Below are 27,924 nucleotides of genomic sequence, written 5' to 3'. Positions count from 1 at the left end.
CTTTTGCCAATTACCTCTAATTTGTGTTGTCTCAGAGCAAACTCTTCTGCCACTGGAAATATTTTTTCTTTATTTACTCTATCAAAACAAATTTACGATTTTGAACTCCTCTATTAAATCTCCTCAATCTCCTGTGCTCTTAGCAGACCAACCCTGGCTTCAGCAGTCTGCCCACGTAACTGAAGTCCCTCATCTCTGTTACTATTCTAAATAAAGATTTTCTAAATTATGAGATTACTTTGATAAACTAAACGTGGAGAAACTATTTCTATTCGTTGCTCAGTCAGTAAGTAGCGGTCATAGTTTTAAGATCATCAAAAAGTTGAAGTATGTGGTTAACCAGAACCAATAATAGCTTTAAACAGGAACTAAATAAATACTTACATAAACAGAAATTTAAAAAGCTCTGGTAAAATGGGCAGGAAATGGGATGAAATAGATAACTCAGTGATCTGGCACTGACACAATGGATGGAATGGCTTCCTCCTGTGCTGTAAAATTCTACTTGTTAACAAGAACACAACCATCAAACTGTTCTGAAATGACTTGATCAGTTAGCTAGAAAGCAAATCCCATAATACTATCCTTCAAGTTACTTTGCCTGTTAACTGGGATAGTTTTAGTGTGCAAGGTAGGGAGGGAGCAAAATTCTTAAATTGCATCCAGGAGAACATTTTTAGCCAGTACTTAGAAAGCCCAAAAAGGGAGGGGACACTTCTGGACCTAATGCTTGGAAATGAGCCCGAGCTGGTGGAAGGCGTATCAGTGGGGGAGCATTTTGGAGATAGTGACCATAACTAAGTTAGATTTAGGATAGTTATGGTAAAGGAGAAGGTTGGGCCGGGAATGAAAGTTCTAAACTGGGGAAAGGCTAATTTGACTATAACGAGATACAATTTGGCTGAAGTGGGAGCAGCTACTTGCAGATAAAACTGTGTCAGAGCATTGGGAGGCATTCAAGGAGGAAATAGCGAGAGTACAGGGCAAATATTATTCCTGTAAAGACAAAGGGGAGGACCAAATTTGGAGAACCCTGGATGTCAAGGGACATAAAGGTTAGGATTAAGAAAAAATGAGAAGCTTATGGCAGATACTGAGGGCTCAATACGGCAGAGTCCCTAGAGAAGTATAAAAAGTGCAGGAGGGAACATAAAAAGGAAATTAGGAAAGCTAAGAGAGTGCATGAGAAAGCATTGGTGGGTAGAATAAAGGAAACGCCAAAGGGTTTTTTTTTAAATATATAAAGAGCAAGAGAATAACTAGGGAAAGAGTTGGGCCAATTAGGGACCATAGAAGTAATCTGTGTGTGACCCAGAAGATGTGGGTACAGTCCTCAATACTTTCCGTCAGTCTTCACAATGGAAAAGGATGACGCAGGTATAGACATCAGGGTGGAAAACTGTGAAATATTACAGGAAATTAACATAGAGAGAGGAGGTACTAGTAGGTTTAGCGGCCTTAAATGTGGATAAATCCGCAGGCCCGGATGAGATGTATCCCAGGCTGCTGAGGGAGGCAAGGGAAGAGATATCAGGAGCTCTAGCAGTAATTTTCAAATCCTCTCTGGCCACAGGTGAGCTGCCAGAGGACTGGAGGCCTGCTAACATTGTCCCATTATTAAAAAATGGAGGAAGGGATAGACCAGGAAATTACAGGCCAGTCAGTCTAATCTCAGTGGTGGGGAAGTTACCAGAAAGAATTCTGAGGGACAGAATATAACTGCACTTGGAGAGACACGGATTAATCAGAGATAGTCAGCATGGATTTGTTAAGGGAAGGTCATGTTTGACAAATTTGATCGATTTTTTTGTGGAGGTAACCAGGAGTGTTGATGAGGGTAATGTATTTGATGTGGTCTACATGGACTTTAGCAAGGCTTTTGATAAGTTCCCTCATGGCCGACTGGTCAAGAAAGTAAGTGCCCATGGGATCCAAGGCAAAGTGGCACATTGGATCCAAAATTGGTTGAGAGGCAGGAAGCAGAGGGTGATGGTAGAGGGATGTTTCTGTGACTGGAAATCTGTTTCCAGTGGGGTTCCGCAGGGCTCAGTGCTGGGGCCCTTGCTGTTTGTGGTGTACATAAATGATTTGGACTTAAATGTAGGGGGTATGATCAAGAAGTTTGCGGATGACACAAAAATTGGTAGGGTGGTAAATAGTGAGGAGGATAGCTGTAAACTGCAGGAGGATATCAATGGACTGGTCAGATGGCAGAGCAGTGGCAAATGGAATTCAACCCAGAAAAGGGTTGTGAGGTAATACACTTGGGGAGGGCTAACAAGGCAAGGGATTACACTATGAATGGTACGTCCCTGGAAAGTACTGAAGATCAGGGAGACCTTGGTGTGCATATCCACAGATCCCTGAAGGTAACAGGGGTGTAGAATACAAGAGCAGGGAAGTTATGCTGGAACTGTATAAAATGCTGGTTAGGCCACAACTGGAGTACTGCGTGCAGTTCTGGTCACCACATTATAGGAAGGATGTGATTGCACTGGAGAGGGTGCAGAGGAGATTTACCAGAATACTGCCTGGGCTGGAGGGTCTGAGCTATGAGGAAAGATTGGATAGGCTGGGGTTGTTTTCCATGGAGCAGCGAAGGTTGAGAGGGGACCTGATAGAAGTGTATAAGATTATGAGGGGCATAGATAGGGTGGATAGGAAGACATTTTTTCAATTAGTGGAGGGATCAATAACCAAGGGGCATAGATTCAAGGTAAGAGGTAGAAGGCTAAGAGGAGAATTGAGGAGAAATCTTTTCACCCTTGAGGGTGGTGGGAATCTGGAACTTACTGCCTGAAAGGATGGTTGCGTCAGAAACTCTCGTAACATTTGAGAAGTACTCAGATATTCACTTGCGTTGCCATAGCCTCCGGGGCTACGAGCCAAGCAATGGAAGATGGGATTAGTGTGGTCAGATCTTCGTTGACTGGCGTGGACATGATGGGCCAAATGGCCTGTGCTGTAGACATCTATGAGTCAATAATTCGAAAAATCTAACCATTTTACAAACCAATCTTGTCTTTTGTTCCTTCCTTTAGAACATGCCTCGAGGATGCATTCCCCATACTTCAAACACTTCAAAAAGGTATTGATCAGTTCTGAGCACAGGATCATCAGGCGTTTTAACCTAATGTGGAACATTCCAGATTTGTAAAATGACACAACATCTTGAAATTAGCTGGCCTGGAGCTTCGACTAATTTGAGTTCCTTTTTGGTGCGGTTCACTAAACAGTAGTGTAACTGGTGCAAAAGATCACAGAATTTTAAGTGCAACTTACATTCAGCCCAACTTGAGTTTCTGCAATAAAAATAGGAAATGCTGAAAATATTCAGCACGTCTGTCTGCATCTGTGGAGAGAGGAACAGAGTTAATGGGCTGAATTTTTGTTTTGGGATTGGGGCCCCAATATGGGGAATTTTCAGACCCCCAATGTGACTTTTGCAGGAATAGCCAAATAGCAGCCAAGGAGCGCACTCACTATCCGACAGGGGCCCCTCCAGCATTGATGTAGCAGCAGTGTCACTGTCTGAGTTGGGAGCTGCTAATGCATGTGAGAGAGAGGGAGAGAGAGAGAGAGAGGGGCAGCAGCCTCAAAATGGAGGCGCACTCTGAAGAGAAGATTTTTTAAAGTTTAAAAAGGCCACAGCTGCCAGGCTGTTACCATGGAGAGAAAATCCCTCCACTGAATGGTCTGTGGCTGCAGCCCAATGGCCATGGTGGGTGTAAGGAGGGAACCCTAGCTGGAAGGAGTGTGGCCCAGATACCTCTAAGAGGCTGCCTCCATCCCCTAGCAGTGTTCCGGCCTCCATGGGAGGTGGGGGGCAGGTGTAAGCCAACAGGAAAATTATTGTCAGCTTCTGCTGACTAGCCTCAATAGGCCATTTATTTGGTCTTATATATAGGTTCCCACCACTTGTAGGAAGGTGACCACCACCCCCATCCCCTGGGCTCCTCCCAGGATGAAAATGACCCTGAGGTGGAAATATACCATAACCCTCGCATACCTCTTTCCTAAGCCAATTTTCAGGCCTTTCTGCCTCTGGTCCTGCCTCCAATGGGTATCCAAAGATCTGCCCAATTTTTCAGATTGATGATCTTGTGTCAAGACTTCAGTTTCTCTGATCTTTTGTGCTAGTTTTAAAAATACCTTGCTAGAAGCAGACCCCACCCACAAAACTGGCCATTCCCCCAGATACATTAATCACCTTTGGGAGTTTCCACTAATTGCATTCATCTCAAGGAGGTTCCAAAAATTAAGCTGTAACTTAGGGCGCAAGGATACCAATAGCTACGTAAGAAAATGTTTAAAACCTAAGAAATTGTACAGGTTTAATACCCCACCAAACTAGAAAATAGTTTTGTACATCTTTTAAAAAGTCATTTTCAGTCATTTAAAATTGGTTCACTCACAGGTATTGGATTGACTCTGTGCTTTCAAATGTTTATCGTACATACCTGTGTAAAAGTCGAGTTTCTGAGACCAAACGTTTAGCAAGAAAGTAGGGGGTCGATTTACATATGAGTAATACTTTCTAGCAGTTGAAATCCATCCTCTCCCATCATCTCACTACCTGTTTACGGAAGTATGTCAGTTGATTGCAGAGTTGCCAGGTCAGAAGCTATTCCCTCCAACCCCGCCCCAAAACTAGCACAAAAGGAGCCAAAAGCTATTTTTATTATTCTGTGCAGACATGAAGAGCTGAACAGCCTCCTTTGAATGAGTAGGTTTGCACCAGCACGACTTTGACTTCAGTGGCAAATGGGTGGTAAGTAGAAAGAGTTTGGATTTTTTTTGGCCAAAAGTTGGAGATCGACTTATACACAAGATTGACAATTATGTGATGTATATAGGCATTTTCTGTGATAAGTCCATTTTCAGCTGTATTAATCAAACTTTACCAAGTTACCTCACTTAAATACATCAAGGAATTTTTTAAAGCAGAATTTTTTAAAAATTGCATTTTGTGACTGTCTTCACTGTAAAAGACAAATAACATCCCAGAAATAACTGTAAATCAAAAGGTGAAAGGGAGGGCGGAACTTAAAACAATTACAATCACCAGGGAAAGGGCACTAATTATTAGAGCTAAATGCTTATAAGTTCCCCGGTCCTGATGGACTTCACCCTAGGATCTTAAAAGAAGTGGCTGCTGAGATAGTGGATGCATTGATTTTAATTTTCCAAAGTTCACTAGATTCTGGAAAGGTCCCGTCAGATTGGAAAATAGTGAATGTAACTCCTCTATTCAAGAGCGGAGGGAGACAGAAAGCAGGAAACTACAGTCCAGTTAGCCTAACATCTGTCATGGAGAAAATGCTGGAATCTATTGTGAAGGGAGTTATAGCAGGGCATTTTGAAACTCTTGATGCAATCAGACAGAATCAACATGATTTTGTGAAAGGGAAATTGCGTTTAACTAATTTAATATAGTTCTTTGAGAAAGTAACATGCAACATGGATAAAGAGGAACCTGCAGATGTGGTGTACTTGGGTTTCCAAAAGGCATTTGACAAAATACCACATCAAAGCTTACTACACAAAATAAGAGCTCAAGGTTTAGGGGATAATATATGAGCATGGGTAGAGGATTGGTTAGCTAACAGGAAAGAGAGAGTAGAGATAAATGAGTCATTTTCAGGTTGGCAAGCTGTAACTAGTGGAGTGTCACAGGAATTAGTGCTGAGTTCTCAACTATTTATAATCTATATCAATGACTTGGATAAAGGGGGCTAAATTTGCTGATAACATAAAGATGGGAGAGACTAGAACTAGGAGATGCAGTTTTAAAATAAGGGTCTTCCATTGAAGGTGGAGATGAGGAGAACATTTTTTCTCTTGGAGATTGTCAGTCTGTGGAATTCTCTTCCCCAAAGAGCAGTGGAGGCAGGGTCATTGAATATTTTTAAGGCTGAGTTAGATAGATTCTTGATTGACATGGGAGTCAAAAGGGATACGGAGTAGACAGGAAAGTAGAGGCCACAATCAGATCAGCCATGATCTTGTCAAATAGCAGAACAGGCTTCAGGGGCCGAATGGCCTACTCCTGCTCCAAATTTGTATGTTCGTATGTAAAAGCATTGCCTGATTGTGTTGGGTCAAGGCAGATTTTTCATTTGTTGATAAACAAATGAGTTTCAGCAGAAACTCAAAGAAAGAAAAAGTCTTTACAAAACAGACATAACTGAATTGCCAATTGGACTCAAATAAGAAAGTCTACCCATTATATACAAAGCTTAGTGAGAAAATAATGAAAACTAAGTGCCACAGCTGTCCGCAACATTTTTATTAATGAAATATTACCTTATATTTGAAACAGCCATGTATAAATATTGGGGATTATATATCACATTACAAAAAATTAACTTGCACCTCAAATACAACTGTTCTGAGAACCAATTCATTGCTAGGGTAGCAGTCTTTGGGAAAATATACAATTGTTTTTTTTAGGTACTGCCTGTATCGTGCTTTGAGTAGCTGGCCCAAGAAATGGCCATCTTCATGGATGCTACAGGATGATTCTAATGACCCGGAATGACATTTCTACCCACACACATCGTGTTTTCTGAACTGTACTGGTATTCTCTATTTCAATAATTTGAGTACATTACATAATTAGAAAATACGTACAAAAAGTCAAAGGTTTAAAACCTCACTTTCAAAAAAGCAAGATCTTCTGCAGAACATCCGGGATCCCAAACAAATCAAAATGTTCTCCAAATATGGTCCACTAGTTTAATTTTAGTTATCTGCTCAGGTAAAAAAAAAAGTCTAAAAATCTTCAGTTGCTTGTCTGGTGGATTCAATCTCCTAAACTGTATTTTCTTTGTGAATCAAGTTTGGGACATAATCTTATCACACAAGCTCCTGCTCCTAAGTTGGTTTGCTTACAGAAACTAAACTGCTGATGCATTGTTAAAAGGAAACTTCACACTAGCAAGATGATCCTGCTGAATTATACCTCTTCAGATCAGATTATGAACAATTGTCATAATTTTCATTTCTGGAGTAAAGAAAAATTCCAACTTTTGTAAATGTTCACTATCATCTCAATATGTTTGGTACCACATAACCGTCCCCTTCCCCATCCCCTGCAATTTTCTACCTCTCTTCAAAGTGCTGGTGTATAATTCCACGGTATCTCCCCTATCTGACCAATTTGCATCTGTAAGCTATTCAATCATGGAGGCCATCATCAGTCCAGCTCTAATCCAACATCCAGATCATTGGTTTCCAGTCTGACTCAAGAGGACCCTATTTCCTTCCATCCCCGAAAAGATACAAGGGCACCGAGGCCAACTGAAGAGCCCTAATTGTGCTCCAGTTGATTCAGCACAGACAAGGAATTGAACCGGCAACCCTCTGGTCTGTGTAGCTTAGTTTTACCTCAGGTACAGTCTTTACCCATGAGATGGTCAGGGAGGTTAGAAACATTCAGTAGCACAGGTAAATACTTCACAGCATCTGCCTCAAGGAATGTTTTTGCAATGGCAAGTGCACTGGTTTGAATAACAACAATTTACTTGATAAAGAAAAATAAATTTCAGCGCAGTATGAGTTCTAGGACAAATTTTATATACCCAAGGTATATACAAGAAAGGAGAAACAAAAATACAAACCAACCATTGCCCACACAGCCCACAATGCTCACTCTATTTCTTTAACCTTAGTGTCTGGAGGATTAATGCATTTAGCAACAACAGCCTAATATGGTGTGGATATCACCACCCACAGAGCAGTTCTCCAATGCACCATAAGTGCCAGCAAGATCTTATTAATGCAATTGACTGGATTCATTATATTCCTTTTGGTTTCACAGTTAATCAACTGTGTAGGTTCATATGAGGGTGCAAGGCAAGCCGAATGACATGTGCAACCTTGCATCCCAAGACTAATGATAGGACAGCTCTTCTGCATGATTAAAAAGTGCATCAAAAAGAAGTAATCATGTGTGGCTTTTGCTGTATAAAACTTGCACAACAATAGAATAAAAACAAAAATGTATGGCAAAAAAATTGGAAAATATAAATCTGATCATTGCCTTTGAGTTACAGTGCAGCACACAAAAATATCTTCCACTTTCAGTCCTTATCCTACATGAATTACACGTAGTTCATACACTTTCCTCATGGCTTGTTCAATCTGTTTAAGGAATACTTGTGGAAGCCTCCCACATAAAGTGTGTACAGTTTTCAAGAAGTTGTTTTGGAGTGGGAAATACAGAGACTGAAACAAATTATCTTCAAAGGGAAACTGAAAGACAAAAAAAACGAATTTATGTTCAATGTCTTTGCTTTAATATAAATTTCAATAGTTCCAGAACACCACTACACATTTATCAATGGAATGGGATATCGTATTAAATCAGCTATGAGGAAGGATAACCCATTAGAATCAAAGGGTGGGACCAATCGATTCTCCTTCAGGACAAAATAACAACTTCCAGCAGTGCATCATGCTCATTACTTTGATCACGAATCTTCTGCAAACTTAATTGTTGCAAATGTTTTTTCCAAAACAGAAACTGAACATTCTGACATTAATGTAGCACGATGACAATATTCCTGCTCTTGTGAAAGGACAATCAGGAAATTTGCCATGATTGTTCTTTTACGCATGAATGGTATACTGACAACAAAACATTAATTATGCACCTTTGGCTGCTCTTGTGTGCAGCGTATAGTGCTGCCTCTTGAACTGTCAAGTGCTCTGAATTATTAATTTTCAGCAGAATGTTAGTATCGCCATCACATAACCAATAGCAGAAACAGAAGTCAAATGCTTGCACAATCACAAGAGTAAACTGCATTTTTTTTCCCAAAAAACTGAGAAACCTGGAACTACGCAACATCCATCAATCCCATTTACTCTCTATCCATTAAGTGTAATGGAAAGATCAAATGAGAAAGAATTTTTTTCCAATATTAATGATGCGATCTTATTAGTTTCCACCATATATGGTCAAGTAGAAGTCAGAGGCTAAGTTACAATAAATCAGTAATGGAAAAGCAAAATAGTGTGGCTGTGGGTATAAAATAAAACAGAAAATACTGGAAATATTTAGCAGCCTGCTTCTACCTCCTTTCCAAGATTCACGTCTTTTCCTCCCCTCTTCTTTTAGCATTTTGAAGGGACCATTCCCTCCTTGACACCCTGATCCATGCCTCATTCACCCCAACAACCTTCCCTTTCCCACAGCATCTTTCCATGCAAGAGCATTTGCAACATCTGACCTTTTAGCCCGACCCCCGCTTCTCACTGCCCAAGGCCGCAAACACTTCTTGAGGTGAAACAGTGATTTACTTGCACTTCTTTCAATTTTATATATTGTATTCGCTGCTTATGATCTCCTCTACACTGGGAAGACCAAACACAGATTGCGTGACCACTTTGTAGAATACTTCCGTTCAGTCTGTAAGCATGACCTGGAACTTCTTTTTGCCTGTCATTCTAATTCTCCAGCTGGCTTCCCTGTCCTCTGACCTCTGTCCTCAGCCTCCTTCAGTGTTTTGATACAGTTCAATGCAAGCTCGAGGAACAGCACCTCATCTTTCAACTGGGCACTTTACAGCCTTCTGGACTCAACATTTGAGTTCAACTATTTTAGATTGCAATCTCTACCCCATTTTTGTTTCCTTTTCCTTTACTGCTTTTGGTTTTTCTCTCATTTCTTTCTTTTGGACAGCCGCTGTACATGTTTCTGCCATTCACACTTCCTCTCAACAATTGTTTTGCTTTTTTAAAATTTGTCCCATCACTACTCCCTTTGGCCTTGAAGCATGACACTTTGGTCATTTAATCTCTTCTGTCTTCCACATTATCACAGATCAAGTTGTCCCTTTTGTTCTTTTCCCCACCTTTCCCCTCACACTTGCTTAAAACATATCACATCTCTAATGTTTTACGGTTCTGATGTAAGGTCATTGAGCTGAAATATTGGGTGACATTTTATCAGTACCGCGTCATTCCTTAACTGGAAGTGTGTGCCATTTCTGCTCTTTTGCCCTTTCCTGTTTGGCACACGATTATCATTAAAATTTAAAGTGCTGGCTGCGTGCATGGAAGACACGCAAGATTCAGCGATGGGGGAAATTTTTCAGTGGTGAAACCCGCCGTCAGTTGACATTGCTGAGGCTATAGGTTCTATGGCTATTAAAGAGTCTCCTGTTCAAACAGGGAAGCTGTGCTTTGCTGCCAGAGTGGTGTAGTTTGAGAGATTTCTTCACAAGGCCATCCCCTGCCCACCCAATCAAATTCCTCATGGCAAAGCACCGACCAAGGGTTTCCCACAGTTCAGCAATGCCTCCCCGCAGGTTCTCCTCCAGACTGTCAAGGAAAGGCAGGATATGCTCTTCCCTGTCAATGGCATCAGGAAACCCTCCCGCCAGACCAAGGTGGCCTGGACGGAGGCTGCAAAGGAGGTGAGCAAATGTGGTTTAACAAATCAGACCTGGGTCCAGTGCAGGAAATAGGTCAACGATCTGCTTCAATCCACCAGAGGAAGTGCCAGTGTTGCACCTTTGACAGGAATCTCTTGCGGAGTCATCAATAATGTATATGTGCTAGTGGGCAGCTATGCTGGAAAAGTTACATGATTAGCCTTACTGCCGCTTGGCAACCGAGGCCAAAGCATATGGAACTTTGGCTTTTGTTGTGTACTTGGATGCAACGTGTGAATGACAGGGCAGTATGTGTGATGGGGATGTATGCAGATAAGGGGTTTAGGTGTCACTTGACATGTCACCAACTCTGCACTTTGTCATCCAGGACTTGTAGACCTACAATTCTTGTGAGAGGAGACAGACAGAAGGAGGAGTTTCTGACCTCAGGCTCCTCACAGCTGCAGTGGAGGCGGCGATGGAGATCGCTGGTGAAGGGTTAGTGTGATCTGTTACAGGCGGTGAGGCTGGACCAGCCAAGATTAAGAAGGAAGAGGCAACCATCCTGCTGGTGGCATATGGGCTCACAGGATGGATATGATGAAATCTGACTTGATCAAATGGTGATGATTCTTAATTTGATTCTGTTTGTTCATCATGAGAGGTCACCACCATCCAAGGACCAGGGCACAGACAAGACAGGAGCCGGAAGACTCCATTCCTGGGGATGAAGTCGCCAGTGCCCCACAGAATGCACTGTCACCAGCATCATCATCCACCTCTGCCAGCACAGTTATACCACACGGTCCGCGGAGGGTTCATGTATACATTTGGGAGCACAATCTGGTGAGCACACCACAGACATGTCCCAGCGGCTGAGGAGTCTTGTGACAGCTGTGTCCCCAGACAACTGGACCAGATTCCCGCTGAGTCTGATGCGGATGATGGGCCTCTGGTCCCAGCCACAAGAAACATGCTGGACATGCAGAAGTTAAGGGAAGAAAGTCGTTTGGTAGTACAGAATTTGAGTATTGCTGAAAAAAAGAGACATGTCAAGCAGCCTGGCTGTCTTTATCGGTGGTGAAGTGGATAAAAACATTGGCACAACTAAATAAGGCATCCTTTATGCACCCATGTGTGGCAGCCTGCGAAATGCCACATGTGTCGCCCATAATACCCTGGAAGCCACCGCTGGTGTAGAAATTGAGTGTCATTGTTACATTGAGGGCCACTGGCACGGGGTTTCCAACAAATCCATGTGGCTGCATGTCTTGATGAACGCATGTCTTGGTGACCATTTCCTGGGACATCCTCAGATGTCTCTGGCATCGCCTTGCTGACATCTGGAGGTCGTCTGTTCTTGTCCTCTGGATGCGTTGACGTGCCAGTGCCTGTTTTTGCCAATGCTTTCCCTGGATATCTACATCTGGGCCAGCCTCCCCCTCTGGTGCTGCCTGGTAGCGGCCTTGTGGCCTCTGTTGTTAGACTGCAAGAGCTCTCCTTCTTGCATTCTCTCCTCCTAATCCCAAAGTTGCAGGAAAATCATGTGAATGAGACCCATGGGTATCGCAGTTATTCCACAGTGTAGAGTGCAGATTAGAGATGAGAGTATGCTTGTCAATGGTTCTCATCCACAGAACTAATAATCAGTGAGTCCTTTTAATTGGCCAATTGTGCGCACCCAGAACTCTATCTTCCTTCGATGATCATCCTCCCAATTTGATCTACATTCTGTATTGCAAAGCAACATTTTCTACAAATCCCTCAATATGGTGCGTGTGACCTTGCAGACACATTCCTGTACTTTCCATCCTCTTCCTGTCATTCTCACACTTGCCCCCATCACGCTTGACCCACCCAACATAACCTTCCGCCTTCCATCTGTGACCCATGGATCTCCCCCTCCCCAATACCCTGGACCCTATTACCATTTCCCTGGACATTCCATATCCCCCCACCCCACCGTGCCTTACCCCGTGCCCATCCAAATGCCCACTCTGACCCTGAACCCTTCATTATCCTCCTCGATGCTTTCATCCGCTCCCATGCCCCAACCTATGAAACCTTGCTCCTCTCTGTGAGGACTGTTCCCCTCTGCCATCCAGCACCCTCAATTCAACCCATGGGACCTCAGCATTGACAGCACCAACCTCACTCTTTAGGCTCATCCTTCATCTTACCATCCCTGCCCAGAGCCGCATGCCCCCCCACACCACTACCCCCCACCTCACCCACACGACCACCACACCTGGGATGCCAGGCCCTTCACTCCCTCCACCGCATCTTCTTTCACCCGAATGCCTACCTTTCCACACACCCCCATCCCTTGTGCCACAGAATTCAACATGAACAATCGTACACCTTAGGCACAACTGCACAAAGCCACCTTTAAACGACCATGAACTGAGATTCTCATGCACTGCTGACTTTATTTTGAAAGGTAGGGCTTTATTAAAAATGTTTCACGCTAATGTGCATTCATAGCATGCAAACATATTGAAAGTAGGAGCTTGCCACAGGCCAACATGAGGCCACTGACTTTACCTCTATGTCTCAACCCAGCATCAGGAATCCAAAATTTTGCATCCCACCTAATTCAGTCACTCTGCATGCCACATTTCTCGCTCTTGAGTCCTCCATAAAAATCCTTCCCCTCCCCCACCGCCCGCATCCATTAACTCTGTTTCTCTCTCCACGTATACTGCAGGACCTGCTGAGTATTTCCAGCATTTTCTATTTTTAAATCAGTAAGGGACATGTAATTACAGACAGGTAACTTGAAATTTCCAACCACTGATAGAAATCAATTGAAGTACTCCTGATAAAATTGTAGCTCTTCAGAAAGGAGATATACCACTTTTGTGTTTGAAATACTTACATCACGTATAGCCTCATACATTGCTTTGAAGGCAGGTTGTTTATCATCATGATAAACACCCCGGTTCCCATGGAGAATCGAAACTCCCTGGTCCTCTGCTCCTCGACAGTTGCTGCCATACATACAATGATCCGGTCTATAATTCCACTGACAAGGGAACACATACAGATATTCTACAGAATCAAAAGAAACATTATTTTAATATCTCACCCAACTGAATTACTGCAGATTGTGGCATACAAGTCAACCTGGCTTTAAAGACGGCCCCATTTTCTCGGCTCCATTGATCATAGGCTGGAATCTTTTTACCCCCCCCACCCTGCGGCGGGTAACCCTACGGCGGGGCTGGTGAGCCATTGAAATCTCCGCTCACATCGGTGGGACCGGAAGATCCCACCAGTGTGAAGGGTTGAAAAATTCCGGCCATGTTTTTGCATACACTCGGCTTATAAGCTGACTCCCTTTTTTGGCCACAAGATGCTATACTCGCATTCGTAGTCAGCCTCAATTTTTCACCCCACAAACAGATGTTTTACTTACTGGTGTAAGGGATCAAGTAGGCGATACAGGCTGTGTTGCGAAGACGTGAGGGAGTTTAAGAGACACCCACAAAGAGCAGACCCCATGAGGCAAACAACAAAATGGCAACTACCCATGCCAGCGTTTTATTTTCATACTTGGCGTATGAGTCAACGCCCCTTTTGGAGGGATTTTTTGAGAATTCAAAGGTTGACTTATATGTCAACATCTACAGCACATATACCTGTTACATGTCTTCCCTTATTAAATTGCTTAAACTTTGAGATTTAACTTCTGAGAAGATTTGGGATGTATCTAAAAACAATTATTTTACATTCCATGTATTCTTAAACACGAAGATTTTAACATTGGCTTTTTTCCATGACTCACCATGGTACTAACCTTTACAGACCAGGAAGGTTGTAGGTACAGTTTAAAACTTGTTCTGAGCTTAGTGATTTAAACCAGGCTGGTGTTGATGCACTGGAATTAATCTAAATATTCTTGGGTTTGGGAGGCTTAAAAAGAGGAATCGACCATGGTTCCCGGTGCTGTTGCTTTGCAGTGACAAATGAAGACTGTGATGTCCCCGTCAACTGGAGCATGTACTAACAATCAGGGTCTGGGGCCAGAATTTTTTCAGGCAGACGAGGGTCTTGCCCACCAGGCAGAAAACTGACAGGGAACCCCCGTCAGTTCCATGGAGGAGCCCGATGGAATCACGTGCCCTTCAGGCACTCAATCAGGCACTATTGGGCCTTCCCTGCAAACGAGGTCCCCGCCAGCAGAGGTCCCGCCTTCCGAGAGCTGCCGGCCAATCAGAGACAGCTTGTCTTTGCCACTAGTGCCAGCAGGAGTAGTGACAGCTGATGGGAATGCCACCCTCACCACTGAGGCCCAGGATCACAAGGGGCCACAGGTGAGTGAAGGCAGGATGCGGGTCATGGAAGACGGGAAAAGGGAGTTGGCGGAAGGGAGTTGGGTGGCTTTCAGTGGCCACTGCCCTGCCCAGTGCTGTGTCCATTAATTGGGCACAAAGTGCCTGAAAGTTCGCTGTGTGGCCTCCATTTAATCCATGAACTGCAGTGGGCTCAGGGATAATGAGTGTTAACTGGTTTTACTAATGAGCCTAATTGACATCCTACTGCTGGCGGACGGGAATTGCGCACCAGCCCTTTCCGCCTTAATCAGGGGAGGTTTTCCCACTGCTGGGAGACTGGTGTGGTGATTCCCATGATTAAATGGGTTCAGTCACCATAGTTCCTGCCACAATGGGCTGCACAAAATCCAGCCCAAGGTTTGCACAAAGAATATGATGCTATTAGTCTGCCAGCACTCAAATGGACATGACTCACTGCTCTCAAGAGAAGGGAAGAGGAAATGTTTTGCAAAGAAATTGTTCAAAAACTCTCAGGACTCAAATTTCAAATCATTTGTAAATAAGTGGTGAGTGGTTTATCTTTATTGTGATATAAAGAGTAGCATGTCAGCTTTTCCACGTTTATCTGAGCATTTGTGAAATGGTCTGTAAGTGGCAAACTTTTATAACACTTCAAGAGGGAATTTTAATAAAAACTTGGTAATGCGCCCAATCTAGTCATGTAGCTCTGATGCGGTCAGGTCTTGGACTGTGCATATTTCAATTACCTTTACTGTACTGGAAAAATTAAAACTAAAGGTGAATTGTTATTTTTCTTCATAATTGCTAAGCACAATACAGTCAAGGTTGTGATTACCACTGTTCACCTGCCAGGCATTACTCATGCTTTATTTCTGTTCTCCAAGACTGTTTCAATTAGATAATTGATTTTAATTACTCGCTTTTTAATCTTTGATATGTGGCACAGTAAATATGCTCATGTGCAAAACATTAGTAATAGCCCTGTATTCGAGCAGCAAGAATCCTGAAATTAAGCCACTCACTCTAAAGTAACTCCTCTAAAGTTATGATCTTCCATCACTGTGGGGAGGGTTGGTGGGGGGCGGTGGTGCTGGAGTGCATGGTGATTTAATTTGATAAATTGCCTTTAAACTTTTTGTTTTTTGCTGCAACAACCTGAAATGCGCCCTTCAAAGGGGCTATTCATTTATTATTTTCCCTCACGGGTTCATCAAAAGAGTATAAAAGCTATGCATTTTTTAAATTGAGTCCCTACTCATTGTACTTGCCAGTTTTCAGGATCATGCAGAGCCTGGCTGAATGGGGATCAGCAAGTGTATGCTCCATTGCATTCCAATGTAACTCAAGTGAATGCAAGATACGTGACTGGTAGGAAGCGATCAAGTTTTTTTCAGCAGTAAAATGAAGAAGTTATTCACCAACTTGCAAACAATACACACGACCGCACCACAAAGAATAGCCTCCATTAAAAACACTTACATTCATTCATCCCAAATTTCCCATTATTTTAGAAAGTCATAATTAAAATAGAAAGCTAATAGACAGTTGTTGCTTTTATAAAACACATTGTAAAATAAAATTATAGCAGCAGGCTATGCATTACTTACCTGGGTTGTCGTGAAAGATTATGTTTAATAAATCCTGGTCTCCCCATGTGATATCATTTTTGTATTTATGGTATAAAGGATACAACAATTCTTCCCATCTTAGTCCAGTTGGAATCATACTGTTCTATAGGAACAGAGACCAGAAGCAGTAATTTGTACATGTGTAAAGTGACATTTCACTGACAATCCTATTGGATTACTTCATTTTCAGTCCAACTGGGAGCCAATGGGGAAGTTACAAAGAACAGATGCATCAATCAAGAAATTACCATTTACTTTCCATTTAAAAATTATAAGATGAAAATGGGATGAACACACTGCAGAAATTAGGAAAACCCTATGAAAGGTCTGTAATGACAAAGAGGGCACCAAGATTTTTTGTTGCAGTTTTGGAGACCCTGGTACAGGCTATCAAACATGGGGGTGGGGGCAGAACATTTTCAAGGCACCATGTGAAGATGTCACCGAGGAGGTCAATGCCAGGTGCTTAGCACCCAGAATATGGCTGCAATACAGAAAATATGTCATGCCCTTGTCAAAGCTGTCAAGGTAAGGATCTTATTTTAATCTCTCCTAACCACCTGCAGGCATTCTTTTCCCTCCCCACTTCCCTTCACTCTCCTACATTCACTACTCTACACTTTGCTCCATCTCCTACCCTCATTTGCTCACAAACTATTCTTCCATGACAGCACATTCTCTAAACACCACACTAGGTTGTCACTAACACACTCTTCTTTCTACAGAAGGTTGCACACCGGGGGCAGCAGGAGGCTGTAACTAGAAGAGGCTGAGATCACCCGCACACTCTGACCCCAGTGGAAGAAATGTGCTGGTTATCGGGGGGAGGGGGTGAGTTATAGCCATGGTGAGCGGTGACGCTGGAGAAGACATCATGCAGGGTTTCTTTATGCCTTACTCTTTTTTGCTTCTCACTTCTATCTCGTTTTACACACTCTGCATGATGAGCTGCAGCTACATTCAGCAGCCACAGATTTCTCTCTTGCCTCATTTTACACCAAAGCTAATCTTTGTGCTCTCTTTAATTTCAAGTGTTGAAAACATCAGGACCACTAACGCCAGTTCAGGATCAGGTGGCCAGCCTTTCTGAAGATGTCGGGTCACTCGATCCAAACACAACAAGCACCAGCTCAGAGACCAAAACCACATGTACCTCAGAGGGTAGGTTAGAGGGAGGGGCTTTGTCATGGTGAAACACCAGCTAGGGCAGTGGCATAGGAAGCCACAGGTGATAATACAAAACTCATGAACATGCTATGTTGTTTCATATCAGTCAGCTTTGTTTACCTAAAGCAAACTAATTGTAAGCGTCTACTGCATTATAAGCAAATCTTGTAGGTATCTTTTCTCACCTCATTGCTGTTTTCCATTTCCAAAACTTGACTGCCCATCTCAGAAACCTGACTGAGTCCCTGTTATATTTCGGTGTTCACAGCCAAGAAAAGGAATTAGAAGCTTTCAAGACAATGGGAGTGAGTGGTTTATAGATTTATGGAAGCTAACAATAAACTATTTACAGTCTAGGCAGAAGCAATATCATAACTAGCTCATTAAGTTTGAACTACCTATTGGGTAGAATCATCCCAGATTTGCACAAAGTGCAGTAGCAGGCGTGAGAAACGACGTTTTACCCGCCGGCTGTAATGGTGGCATCTCATGCTTTATCACCCCAATCCCGCCTCATTAATTATGCATTCCCGGGAAACACGCTGTTTCGAGGGTGGGCGGGTTCTCATTCGCCCACCATCACCTTGCTGTTTCCTCATGTTGGGCACCATATTTAAAGTGCAGCCGCACGCACATCTCTCCGTGCATCCAGACCATGACTGCTGCATGGAAGACACGGCCCCGAAAGACAAGAAGACTGCAGCCCCCCAGATTTAATGACACATCCCTTGAGCGCCTTTTAGATACAGCGGAGGCTCACTATGATGTCCTCTAACCCCGCTTTGGCCATGGGATAGGCAGTAACATCACCAATCTGGCTTGGGAGGCAGTGGCAGCGGTGGTCAGTACCAATGCCCTGGGAAAAAGGACAGCCACCCAATGCCAAAAAAGAATGAATTATCTCCTCCATTCCTCCAGGATGAGTCACTTTTCTCATCACTCTCAACTCACACACTCACAAACCCATCACACATCCACAGGGATCTCACTCACTGGCAGTTCAAGGGGCATCATCATTCATTCTCTCATTCATCATTCATTGTCCTCATCCCATCCATGGGACCACTCACCACCCACACATGCCAGGCACACTTATCATCTCACCTGGCAGGCATGCTGCTTACACTCTCTCCATCTCTATTCACGCAGGACTAGCTAGCACACAACAAGAGAGAGAAGTCACAGACCGGTGGCGGAATGCCTGAAATCAAGGTCTTCACGGACTTTGAAAACAGAACCATCCAGCTGACCGGCGACAGTCTGGCCCAGTCCTATGTTGACGGTGAGGTCGGCGGTGCTTTACCAAGTGAGGATCCAGCAGTGCAACATCCATCAGACACCATGCCGTGAGTGATGTGTCCTCTTTCACAGGCCACTGCCCTGCACTAATTATCTCTCCTTGCTTTTGCTGGCATATCTGGGACACAGCTGACAGAGACCATGACCCAGAGCCTCAAATCAAGCCCTAAGGGAACCTCTGAAAAGAAATCTGAAGGGTCCTCACTGAAGACCCGTCACTGCGCTCACCCACGCCCTCCACCAGTGCAGAGACACACACCTCGATGGATCACAATCTGGTGAGCATATCTCACGGTCTGATTCACCGCAGGTGGCGGCAGGGACTTCCCAGGTCTCCAACACTCGGAGGGCTGTTGGAGGCAAGAAATTTACTGGTTCCAAGTCAGATGACAAGCCTCTGCACTTGGTCATGTCACAGTTGCGGAATGTCTCCCTGCCTATGGCTCCTTGTTCCGATGAGCAGCGTTCGTGTCACTCAGATGTGAAATCTTGTTTCCTGCATAGGATAAAGGCAGGTGTCTCAGTCCAGAGCCTCTTCCCTGTGCTTTGTGCAGCCTTCAGACCAAAAGTGATGGTCTGGCCTCACACTCTCTGGAAACATTCCTGATGCCTGCACATTGACAGTGCTAGTCTGTCGTGGACAGACGTCACAGAGTTCCGTCAATCTCTCTGTGTGCTCTCAGCACCTTTAAGGTGGGGCTGGTCCCCATCTCATCAGCATCTGTGACCAGTGACGCTGTGCTCCTGAAGTTGGACAAAGGATCAGGTGCTTTTAAAGTTTCATGGCTGCATTTCCATGATAGGACCCTGACCACAGACTGCAAGCGAGCTGCCCTCGGCCAGACCAGTCAGACATTCACAGATGTGAAGATCTATGGAGTGTCCTCACTACATGTCATCATCATCAACCTCCTGAAATAGAGCAACTATTGGGGCCTCCACTGTGTCTCCATGACAGGATCCATATCAGCGGGTATGTGCACTGCCAAAAACCTGTCTGGAGTCAAACATTCGTAGATGCAATGTGAGGATCTCCTCACTGCATTTCGTCATCGTCCTCCACAAATCCAGCAGCTATGAGGGCCTCCTGAGTGCGCCTGCCTCGTCTGGATACTGCAATGACCTCATCGCCTTCAGCATCGCCTTCGAGTATCTCCTCGCCCTCATCCCTGCCAATGTCCTCCTCATCAGACGAGACCTTCAGCTCCTCCATCTCCTCCTCAGCCAGCTCCTCTCCCCAATGCAGTGCCAGGTTGTAAAGGGCACAGCAGACAACAACAATGTGGGACACCCTCTGTGGACTGTATTGCAGGGCTCCACCAGATCGGTCCAGGCACCGGAACCTCATTTTCAGCATCCTGATGGTTTGCTCCACCAGGTTGTGAGTTGCAGCACGAGCCTCATTATCCCTTCTCTCTGCTGCAGCCTGAGGCTGCTGCACGGGTGTCATCAGCAATCTGCTCTGTAGGTAGTCCTTGTCCCCAAGGAGCCATCGCTGCAGTCTCTGTGGACCCTAGAAGATGTCAAGGATCTGTGGCCGATTGAGAATGTAGGAGTCGTGGACACACTCTGTGCACAGACCTGCAGGATGCACTTGCAGTGGTCACGCACCAACTGAACATTCAGCGAATGGAATCCCTTGTGGTTGACATAGTTGACCGCGTGTTGTGATAGAGATCTAAGCATCATGTGAGTGCAGTCGATGGCACCCTGCACCTGTGGGAAACCTGAGATCTGGGCTAATCCAATCGCTTGCAACCTGGCTTTCCTGGTCCTGGGTGAAATGTACAAAGCTATGTGCCCTTGCGAAGATGGCATCCTTGACCTCATGGATGCAATTGTGGGTGGAGGCTTGTGATATCTCACAAAGGTCACCTGTAGAGCCCTGAAAGGAGCCACTGCGTAAAAATTGAGCACCCCAGTCACTTTAACAGCTACTGGCAGTGGGTGCCCTCCATGTCCCCATGGCGCCAAATCCTGCAGCAGGTGGCAGATGTGACCGACCAGTTCCCAGGACATGCACAGTCTTCAGTGACGCTGGTTCTAGGTCATCTGCAGGAATGAAAGGCGGTGTCTATAGGCCCTGGGTCTAGCAAGGCGCTGATCAGCGACGGCTCGCTGTAGCTGCTCAGTGGCCTGTGGAGCCCCAGCTGCCCCTTCTTCCCGAGCGTGCTGCTCCTCCTTCTGCACAGCCAGGCTTTGCCCATTGGACTGCATGATGTGCTCTCATCTCAGGCACAGACATTCTCCTAACATGCGCTGCAAGGCTGCACTGTTAGCTTGAGTCATGGGGGAGACTAGTCCAAACCGGGATGATGACATTGCAAGGGGCTGAGTGCCTCCACCAGTGACTGCTCCATGGCCAGATTTAGCAAGGAGATTGTACAACGTACCCTGTTGTCCAACTGTTCTACAGTCCACTGAAATGCTCATTAGTTTGCAGTCACCGAGGGGTGAAAAGATCTGACACTTTCATGCCTCTCCGTTGCTTGAGTGGACAGATAAGCTCGAGGCCTGACTCCAAGTGTGTCAATATGGCTGTGTCTGAACTGTCTCTGCTGTGGAGGAATGGTCACTCTAATGCATGCTGCTTCACTCCCAGCAACTCGCACGTGCTTGTGCACTACCTGCAACCACTGGCCAGCCCTTGCCCACCACCCCATCAAGTTGCCTCAACCACAAGGGAGCCCTTGATCCCCCTGCTACCCACCCCCACCCCCAAAGTTGCTTCAACCACAGGGCAGCCCTTGCCTCAGCTTTAAAGTCCAACAAGCGACCCTAATAAGCGCTGCACAATGTTACTGTGCACTCACCTCTGAATTCCCCTCGAATTGCAGCCGATCAAGTGCACGCCTTTTATATGCTGTTATAAAACACGTTGGCATGATCCTGACGATCCAGCGTGGGGGGGATGATTCCGGCGGGCTGGGCTTATAACAAGATGCAGGTGTATTACAATGAGGCTTCCGACGTCCAGTGGTGGGAAACTCGGCCCGCAGTTGACGAGCTGAGGGGACGATTACAAACTGGTTTCAAGACATCGTGAAACCAATTTTTGGCCTTCTCGTCATATCGTCCGCACAATCCGACAAACACATCCGACACCAGTGGGCACGGAAAATTCCGCCAATTGTCGCAGACAACAGCATGGACAAATGTAAATGTACCATATGTACAAACACAGCATTCAAAGCAACTATTTTTTTCTAAATCCTACTTGGACCCATCACTTGAAATCGTATCCCCTGCAATATGGGTCAAAGATTAAAATGAGTCTTGGGGCTGAATTTTCTGTTTGGTTGGGGGTGGGGAGGGGGGGGCGTGGCGGAGCGGGAGTGGGCGCGGACCCGGTCACTGCACGATTGGGTCCGCGCCGCCATTTTACGCGGAGTGGATGGGCAGCGGTGGGAGTGCACTGTCCGCCAGGTCCAATGGCAGCCCGGCAGCCTGTTTATATGAAGCGCTGGCAGCTTTTGCAAGGCTGCTCACAATGGCAAGTGGAAGGGCTCACCAGAGGGCTTCTGGTGAGCAGGCTAGGCCAGAGGGTGGGGGGGTGGGGGCAGTGTGCCCGTCATTTCTCGGATGACTGCCTTGCTGCAATCCCCGAGGAGGTGCCAGCACGGTGGGAAGCCTTGGTACCCCAGGACAGGAGGAGGAGGTCCCCCCATAGGACGAAACATGCTTGGGAGGAGGTGGTGAGCTCCTGTGACATGATGCGGTGCGCGTGGATCCAGTGTCGCAAACGCTTCAATGACTTGTTGCACTCAGGCAGGGTGAGTGCCATGTTGGCATTGATCATGTAACCCAGCAGGTTGGGTAACCCACCTGCTGCCCACCAAGCCTGAGTGTAGTGACTGCATTGAATCATTGATGGCATTTGTCCTTTGCTGGGTGGGCAAGCAGATATTGCCCATGCTGAGGTCAGCCTGAGAGGGTGGTGAAGAGATGTGTTTTGCCCCCGCAGCATGTGTTACACTGAGACCCACATGACTGGTTTGGGGGCAACCTGGAGGAGCTGCACCTAGGTGCTGTGCTTAAACTGCAGGACATGTCCAAGTCAGGGTGATGACATGCTGGGGGGGAGCTTCAAGGTGGTGTAGCAACAAGCCAATGTGATATAGGCAGCATGTGTTCGGGGGGGGAGGGGAGGTGGTGGGGGGGTTAAGACAGGCCTAGCACCTTTGTGTGAGTGTTCGGCAGCAGCGGGGTGAGGAGGCACTGGAGCCCTGATATCTCCCACTCTGGATGGGGTGGGCCGTGCACGAAGCGAATCCATGTGCAATTTTCACTAGTCAATGCTCGTCTCTCATTTTCAGGAGAAGAATGCTCATAACGCGGCAGAGCGTGCAAGGATAGGCAGTGGCCAGGCAAAGATCGCCATTCTTAGCCGCTTCGAGCAGGAAGCCCTGGATCTGGAGAGGCGCCATGCGCCCAGGTCCACTGGTGTCGGTGAGGCTAGTGTGCCACAGCCAGGTATTTATGTCCAACAGTGAGGTCAGCATTGTTCTCCCAACAGTCAAAGCAGTGCTGAATGTTAATTGATTTAATTTTGCAACATGGTTTGACCATTGGTTATGGAAGGATGAGTGCATAATGATCCGGGGGGCAGGGATGCACTTTGTCATTGACTCCATGTTAACTGATCCACTGCTCTTGTTCTTCCTTTCAACATCAGCGGAGCAGGGCCGGGAGGAGGGACAGCAGAGGCTCCCTCTCACACCTGAGGACCCTGAAGTCTCACCAGCGTCACACCACCTCTGCGGGGCAGGCACCAGTGCAGATACTAGCACCTCGGTGGGAATTCGAAGATCGGCTAGTGTCCCAGGGCACAAAGTGAGGGCAATTCACAGTCACTGGCAGAGACAGAGTGCCCATGGCACCAGCAGTCAGAGGGCTGCAGGGAACCAGGCACATGCCCAGTCGTTGCCTGATGATGTGCCTCTGGAGTTGTCCGCGACGCAGCAGGGGCAGGAAATGCGGCCGGGTGCGCGGGAGCATCTGGGGGAGATACATGAGGCTATGCTTGGCTTGGTGTCCGTGGTGGAGTCGTCGACGTGGACAATCGCCGCAGCAATGAGCCGCATGTCCGAGTGCCATGCGTCCTCCATGGAGAGAGTGGTGACTCTCGTGGAGAGGCTACTCCAGGAAACCCGTCAGGGCTTCCTGGGGATGCGCTCTGACCAGCAAGCCCTCACATTGTCATTGACCTCAGCTGGTCAGTGCCAGTGTGGGAGATGGTTTGGACATCAACTTTCACAGCTCAGTGCCCATCAACCCACGGTGAGCAGGGAGGTCCAAAGCAGCAGCTGCCTGGCGTCTCTATGGGCACCTCTCAGGGCGCTCCGGATGTGGGCGGCAGCTCCTCCGCCTCTCTCCCAGTGACCATAGCATCCAGTAAGGCTGCAACGACTGGGGAGATGGCAGCTGTGGAACTGGCAGCTCCCTCCCAGGCGGGGCCAGCACAGGCTCCACGGGCCAGAGGACGACCGCCAAGGTCATCGAGGCCAACAGGGTCAGCAGGCTGCCTCAGATGCCACTCCGAGCAATGGGGCAGCACCAAGACGTAGCACCCGGAAACAAAACATAAGGCATCTTACGCACACTACGGGTTTTTCACTATTCCTTTTGTGTTGGCCCAAGATGAGGTCCTTATGATTTGCTTTGTTTGGTAACACTATTCTCTTTTTTTTTTGGAGTAAGTTGGTTTGCTTGACAGAATAAATTCAGATGTGTCACCATGGCTGAGGGTGCCTCTTTTCTTCTGCACGTGTACGGTTTCCAAAACTGTAATGAGTGCTTTGTTGGACATTCAGCTTTATTAACAAAGCCCTTAGTGACTGTTCCTAACCTGGCAGACTTTCCACTTGTATCGAGCCCACAGCCCAGGCTTGTCCTGGAGGTCCATCTGTGGTGTGCTAGCTGAAGGTTCATTAGATTAAAGCCTCCTGGGTATCCCTGTCTCCCTGGAGTATGCCCGGGTCAGCGTCTACCCCCTCAGCATTTCCCTGTGTGTGCTCATCCTTGGACTCACTGCTGGACTCATCGTGTACAGCCGCAGCCACTGGGTTGACGTCTTCATCGTCCACAGCATCCCCCCTTTCCAGCGCAAGATTGTGGAGAGTGCAGCATGCAACCACTATCAGCAACACACGATCTGGGGGGTATTGCAGTGTGCCCCCTGAGTGATCCAGGCATCGGAAGCACATCTTGAGAAGACCGATGGCTCTCTCCACCACAGCATTTGTGGAGGTGTGGCACCTATTGTACCGCTGCTCAGCTTCTGTTCTTGGATGGCGGAGAGGCGTCATGAGCCACTTTCTGAGGGGATAGTCCTTGTCAACCAGCAGCCATCCATCCAGCCGGGCTGGAGCATTGAAGAGCCCCGGCACCTGGGAGTGTCTGAGCATGTAGGCATCATGGGAGCTGCCTGGGTACCTTGCACAGACTTGTAGAATCAGCATCCTGTGATCACACACTATCTGCACGTTCATGGAGTGGAATCCCTTCCTGTTGACGAAGGCACCGGGCTCACCTTCTGGCACCTTGATGGCCACATGTGTACAGTCTATTGCACCCTGGACACAGGGGAAGCCAACAATGGCTGCGAAGCCTCTGGCTCGCTGTGTCTATCTTGCCTGTTTCCAACGGTGGTGGATGAAGATCAATGCACGGCTGAACAGAGCGTCTGTAACCTGCTTGACACAAGTGTGGACAGCTGATTGGGAGACATCGCAAAGATCACCCACTGACCCCTGGAAGGAGCCAGATGCATAGAAGTTGAGGGCAGCTGTGACCTTCAGAGCCAATGGCATGGGGTGTCCACCCACACAGTTAGCGGAGATCTCAGGCCCTATCATCTGACAGATATAGTTGACTGTCTCCCTTGAGAGACGGAGTCTTTTTGGCACTGCACCTCAGACATATTGAGGTAGCTGCTTCGCTGCTTGTATACCCTGGCAGCAGGATAGTGGCGTCGTCTGCGGCCCCTTCCACCTTGGACCACCTCTTGGCCCTGTGCTCCTTGTGCCTTCGCCTATCCTCCCAAAGGTGGCTTCCCTGGAGAATGTGCACTCCTGGCCTCCTCCCCCTTCCGGCCCTCCCTTTCTCCTTAGAGGAGCTGCCTCCAGTGGACAGTTCAGCTCCCATTCCCAGGCTAAGGGAAGGCTTCCTGAAACCTGCAGGCCCAGAAAAGATTACTCACTGCAGAGTGCTGACCTGAAGGTTAAGAGTCTAGACCAAGCAGCTGGTATGCGTTTTGAAGTACTGCAGATCACACAGGCAAGTTTCAAAAACTTTCACAAATAAATGTTTGACTGTGCACACTCGCGATCCCAGTGAGCCCTCTTATCCCGCCCGTTAATACAAATTTAGGTTAATACAAATGTGTCCTACCTGCCTGTCCGTTTGACCGTGCGCCGACCCGATGATCGCATGGGTGCCGAAAAATCACGGTCGATCGGCACCTCAAAGGCCTTAAGTGGCCTTTTAATTAATGGTGGGTGCGCATTGGACACCATCGCGCGCCCACCCAGCAAAATAATGCAATGGCGCACGGTGACTTCGGGACGCTCACCCGACGTCACCGCACGTCATTTTACGTGTGGACGTGTGGGGCCTGCCCCCGCACACCAAAGGGAAAATTCAGCCCTTGGACTTTTATTTCAGCAAAAGAAGCTGCCTGGGGAGAATCAAAATGACTTCAGGACACAGTTTTAGAAAATTGAACTATCGCAGGGTCTATTATGAATTATTGCTTTTTTTTTAAACCTTGAATAGTTGATTTCTTATTCGAGTCAGATTCATTAGCATGACTCCTGAATTGACTCCAGCTGCTCCATAATAAGGATGCCGGGCAAACCGACTGTACCATCCAATTCTTGGTATTTCATGTTCTGGGGCCATGGCTGCAAGTTGTGTGGAGTTGAATAAATTCAGGAAATGCCAGACATCATCAACTGGTCTCAGGAAGAGAACATCAGTGTCAACGTACAGCAGAGAGTCAACATCTTTCAGAATCATCTGGTTTGGAAGCAGAAAAAAACAAAAGTTTTTAAAATGTATATATGTAGGTAAATCGCAAATAAAATAAATTAAGCACACCAATTATTCAAAATGACAACCAGAATTACCATTGTGGCGCTAAATCTAAAGGAATCTTCAGTTTTATAAAACTTTAGGATTGTTTGAAGACATTTCCAAAAGTTTTTTTTTTGCAAAAATATACTTTATTCATAAAATATCTTCAATCACATTCCAAACCATTTCAAAAACACCATTACAAGGGTACAATCCAGGTTAAACTTTTACAAAATGTATCACCAGGTGCATCAGTACAAACAATATTACAATCATTTACAGCCTTTCATTCTGAGCTGTACAGCCCGAGGGGCTCTAAACAGTTCCCAGTCTCTCGGTGCGCTGTGGCAGAAAGGTCTTAGACAGCGACCTTTCCCCATTGCGCCTTTGCGGCAGCTGCCCCAAGCTTTAGTGCGTCCCTCAGCACGTAGTCCTGGACTTTGGATTGTGCCAGTCCGCAACAATCGGTCGGGGACAACTCTTTGTGCTGGAAGACCAACAAGTTTCGGGCAGACCAAAGCGCGTCTTTCACCGAGTTGATGATCCTCCAGCTGCAGTTGATGTTTGTCTCGGTGTGTGTCCCTGGGAACAGCCCGTAGAGCACAGAGTCCTGTGTCACAGAACTGCTCGGGATGAACCTCGACAGCAACCACTGCATCTCTCTCCAGACTTTCTTTGCAAAGGCACAATCCACAAGGAGGTGAACAATGGTCTCTTCCCCACCACAGCCACCTCGAGGGCAACGTGCAGAGGGGGTGAGACTCCTGGCGTGTAGGAAGGATCTGACGGGGAGGGCCTTTCTCACCACCAGCCAAGCCACGTCTTGGTGCTTGTTGGAAAGTTCTGGCGATGAGGCATTCTGCCAAATGACTTTGACAGTCTGCTCGGGGAACCATCCCACAGGGTCCACCCTCTCCTTTTCCCTCAGGGCCTCTAGGACGTTACGTGCTGACCACTGCCTGATGGACTTGTGGTCAAAGGTGTTTTTCTACATAAATTTTTCCACCAGGGACAGGTGGTACGGCATGGTCCAACTACTTGGAGCGTTCCGCGGCAGCGTGGCCAGACCCATCC

At 46.4% G+C, this 27,924-nt stretch overlaps 1 protein-coding gene across 2 annotated transcripts in view; it reads right to left on the bottom strand.

Moving 5' to 3' along the window:
* Positions 1-6,268: 6,268 nt before the first annotated feature.
* gxylt2 (glucoside xylosyltransferase 2) overlaps positions 6,269-27,924 on the bottom strand; it is a 50,994-nt gene continuing 29,338 nt past the window's right edge. For both annotated transcript variants that reach the window (XM_078543725.1, XM_078543726.1), the window contains 4 exons: positions 26,542-26,793; positions 16,288-16,411; positions 13,261-13,433; positions 6,269-8,256 (listed from right to left, as the gene is read on the bottom strand). In XM_078543725.1, the coding sequence (XP_078399851.1) occupies positions 8,092-8,256; positions 13,261-13,433; positions 16,288-16,411; positions 26,542-26,793 (714 nt within the window). In that variant the 3' untranslated portion in view covers positions 6,269-8,091. The remainder of the gene's footprint in view (positions 8,257-13,260; positions 13,434-16,287; positions 16,412-26,541; positions 26,794-27,924) is intronic.

This window comes from Cetorhinus maximus, chromosome 6, assembly GCF_964194155.1.
Source record: "Cetorhinus maximus chromosome 6, sCetMax3.hap1.1, whole genome shotgun sequence".
Taxonomy (NCBI): Eukaryota; Metazoa; Chordata; class Chondrichthyes; order Lamniformes; family Cetorhinidae; genus Cetorhinus; species Cetorhinus maximus.
The sequence above is the reverse complement of the archived record's forward strand: the minus strand, read 5'-3'. Positions and strand labels throughout refer to the sequence as shown.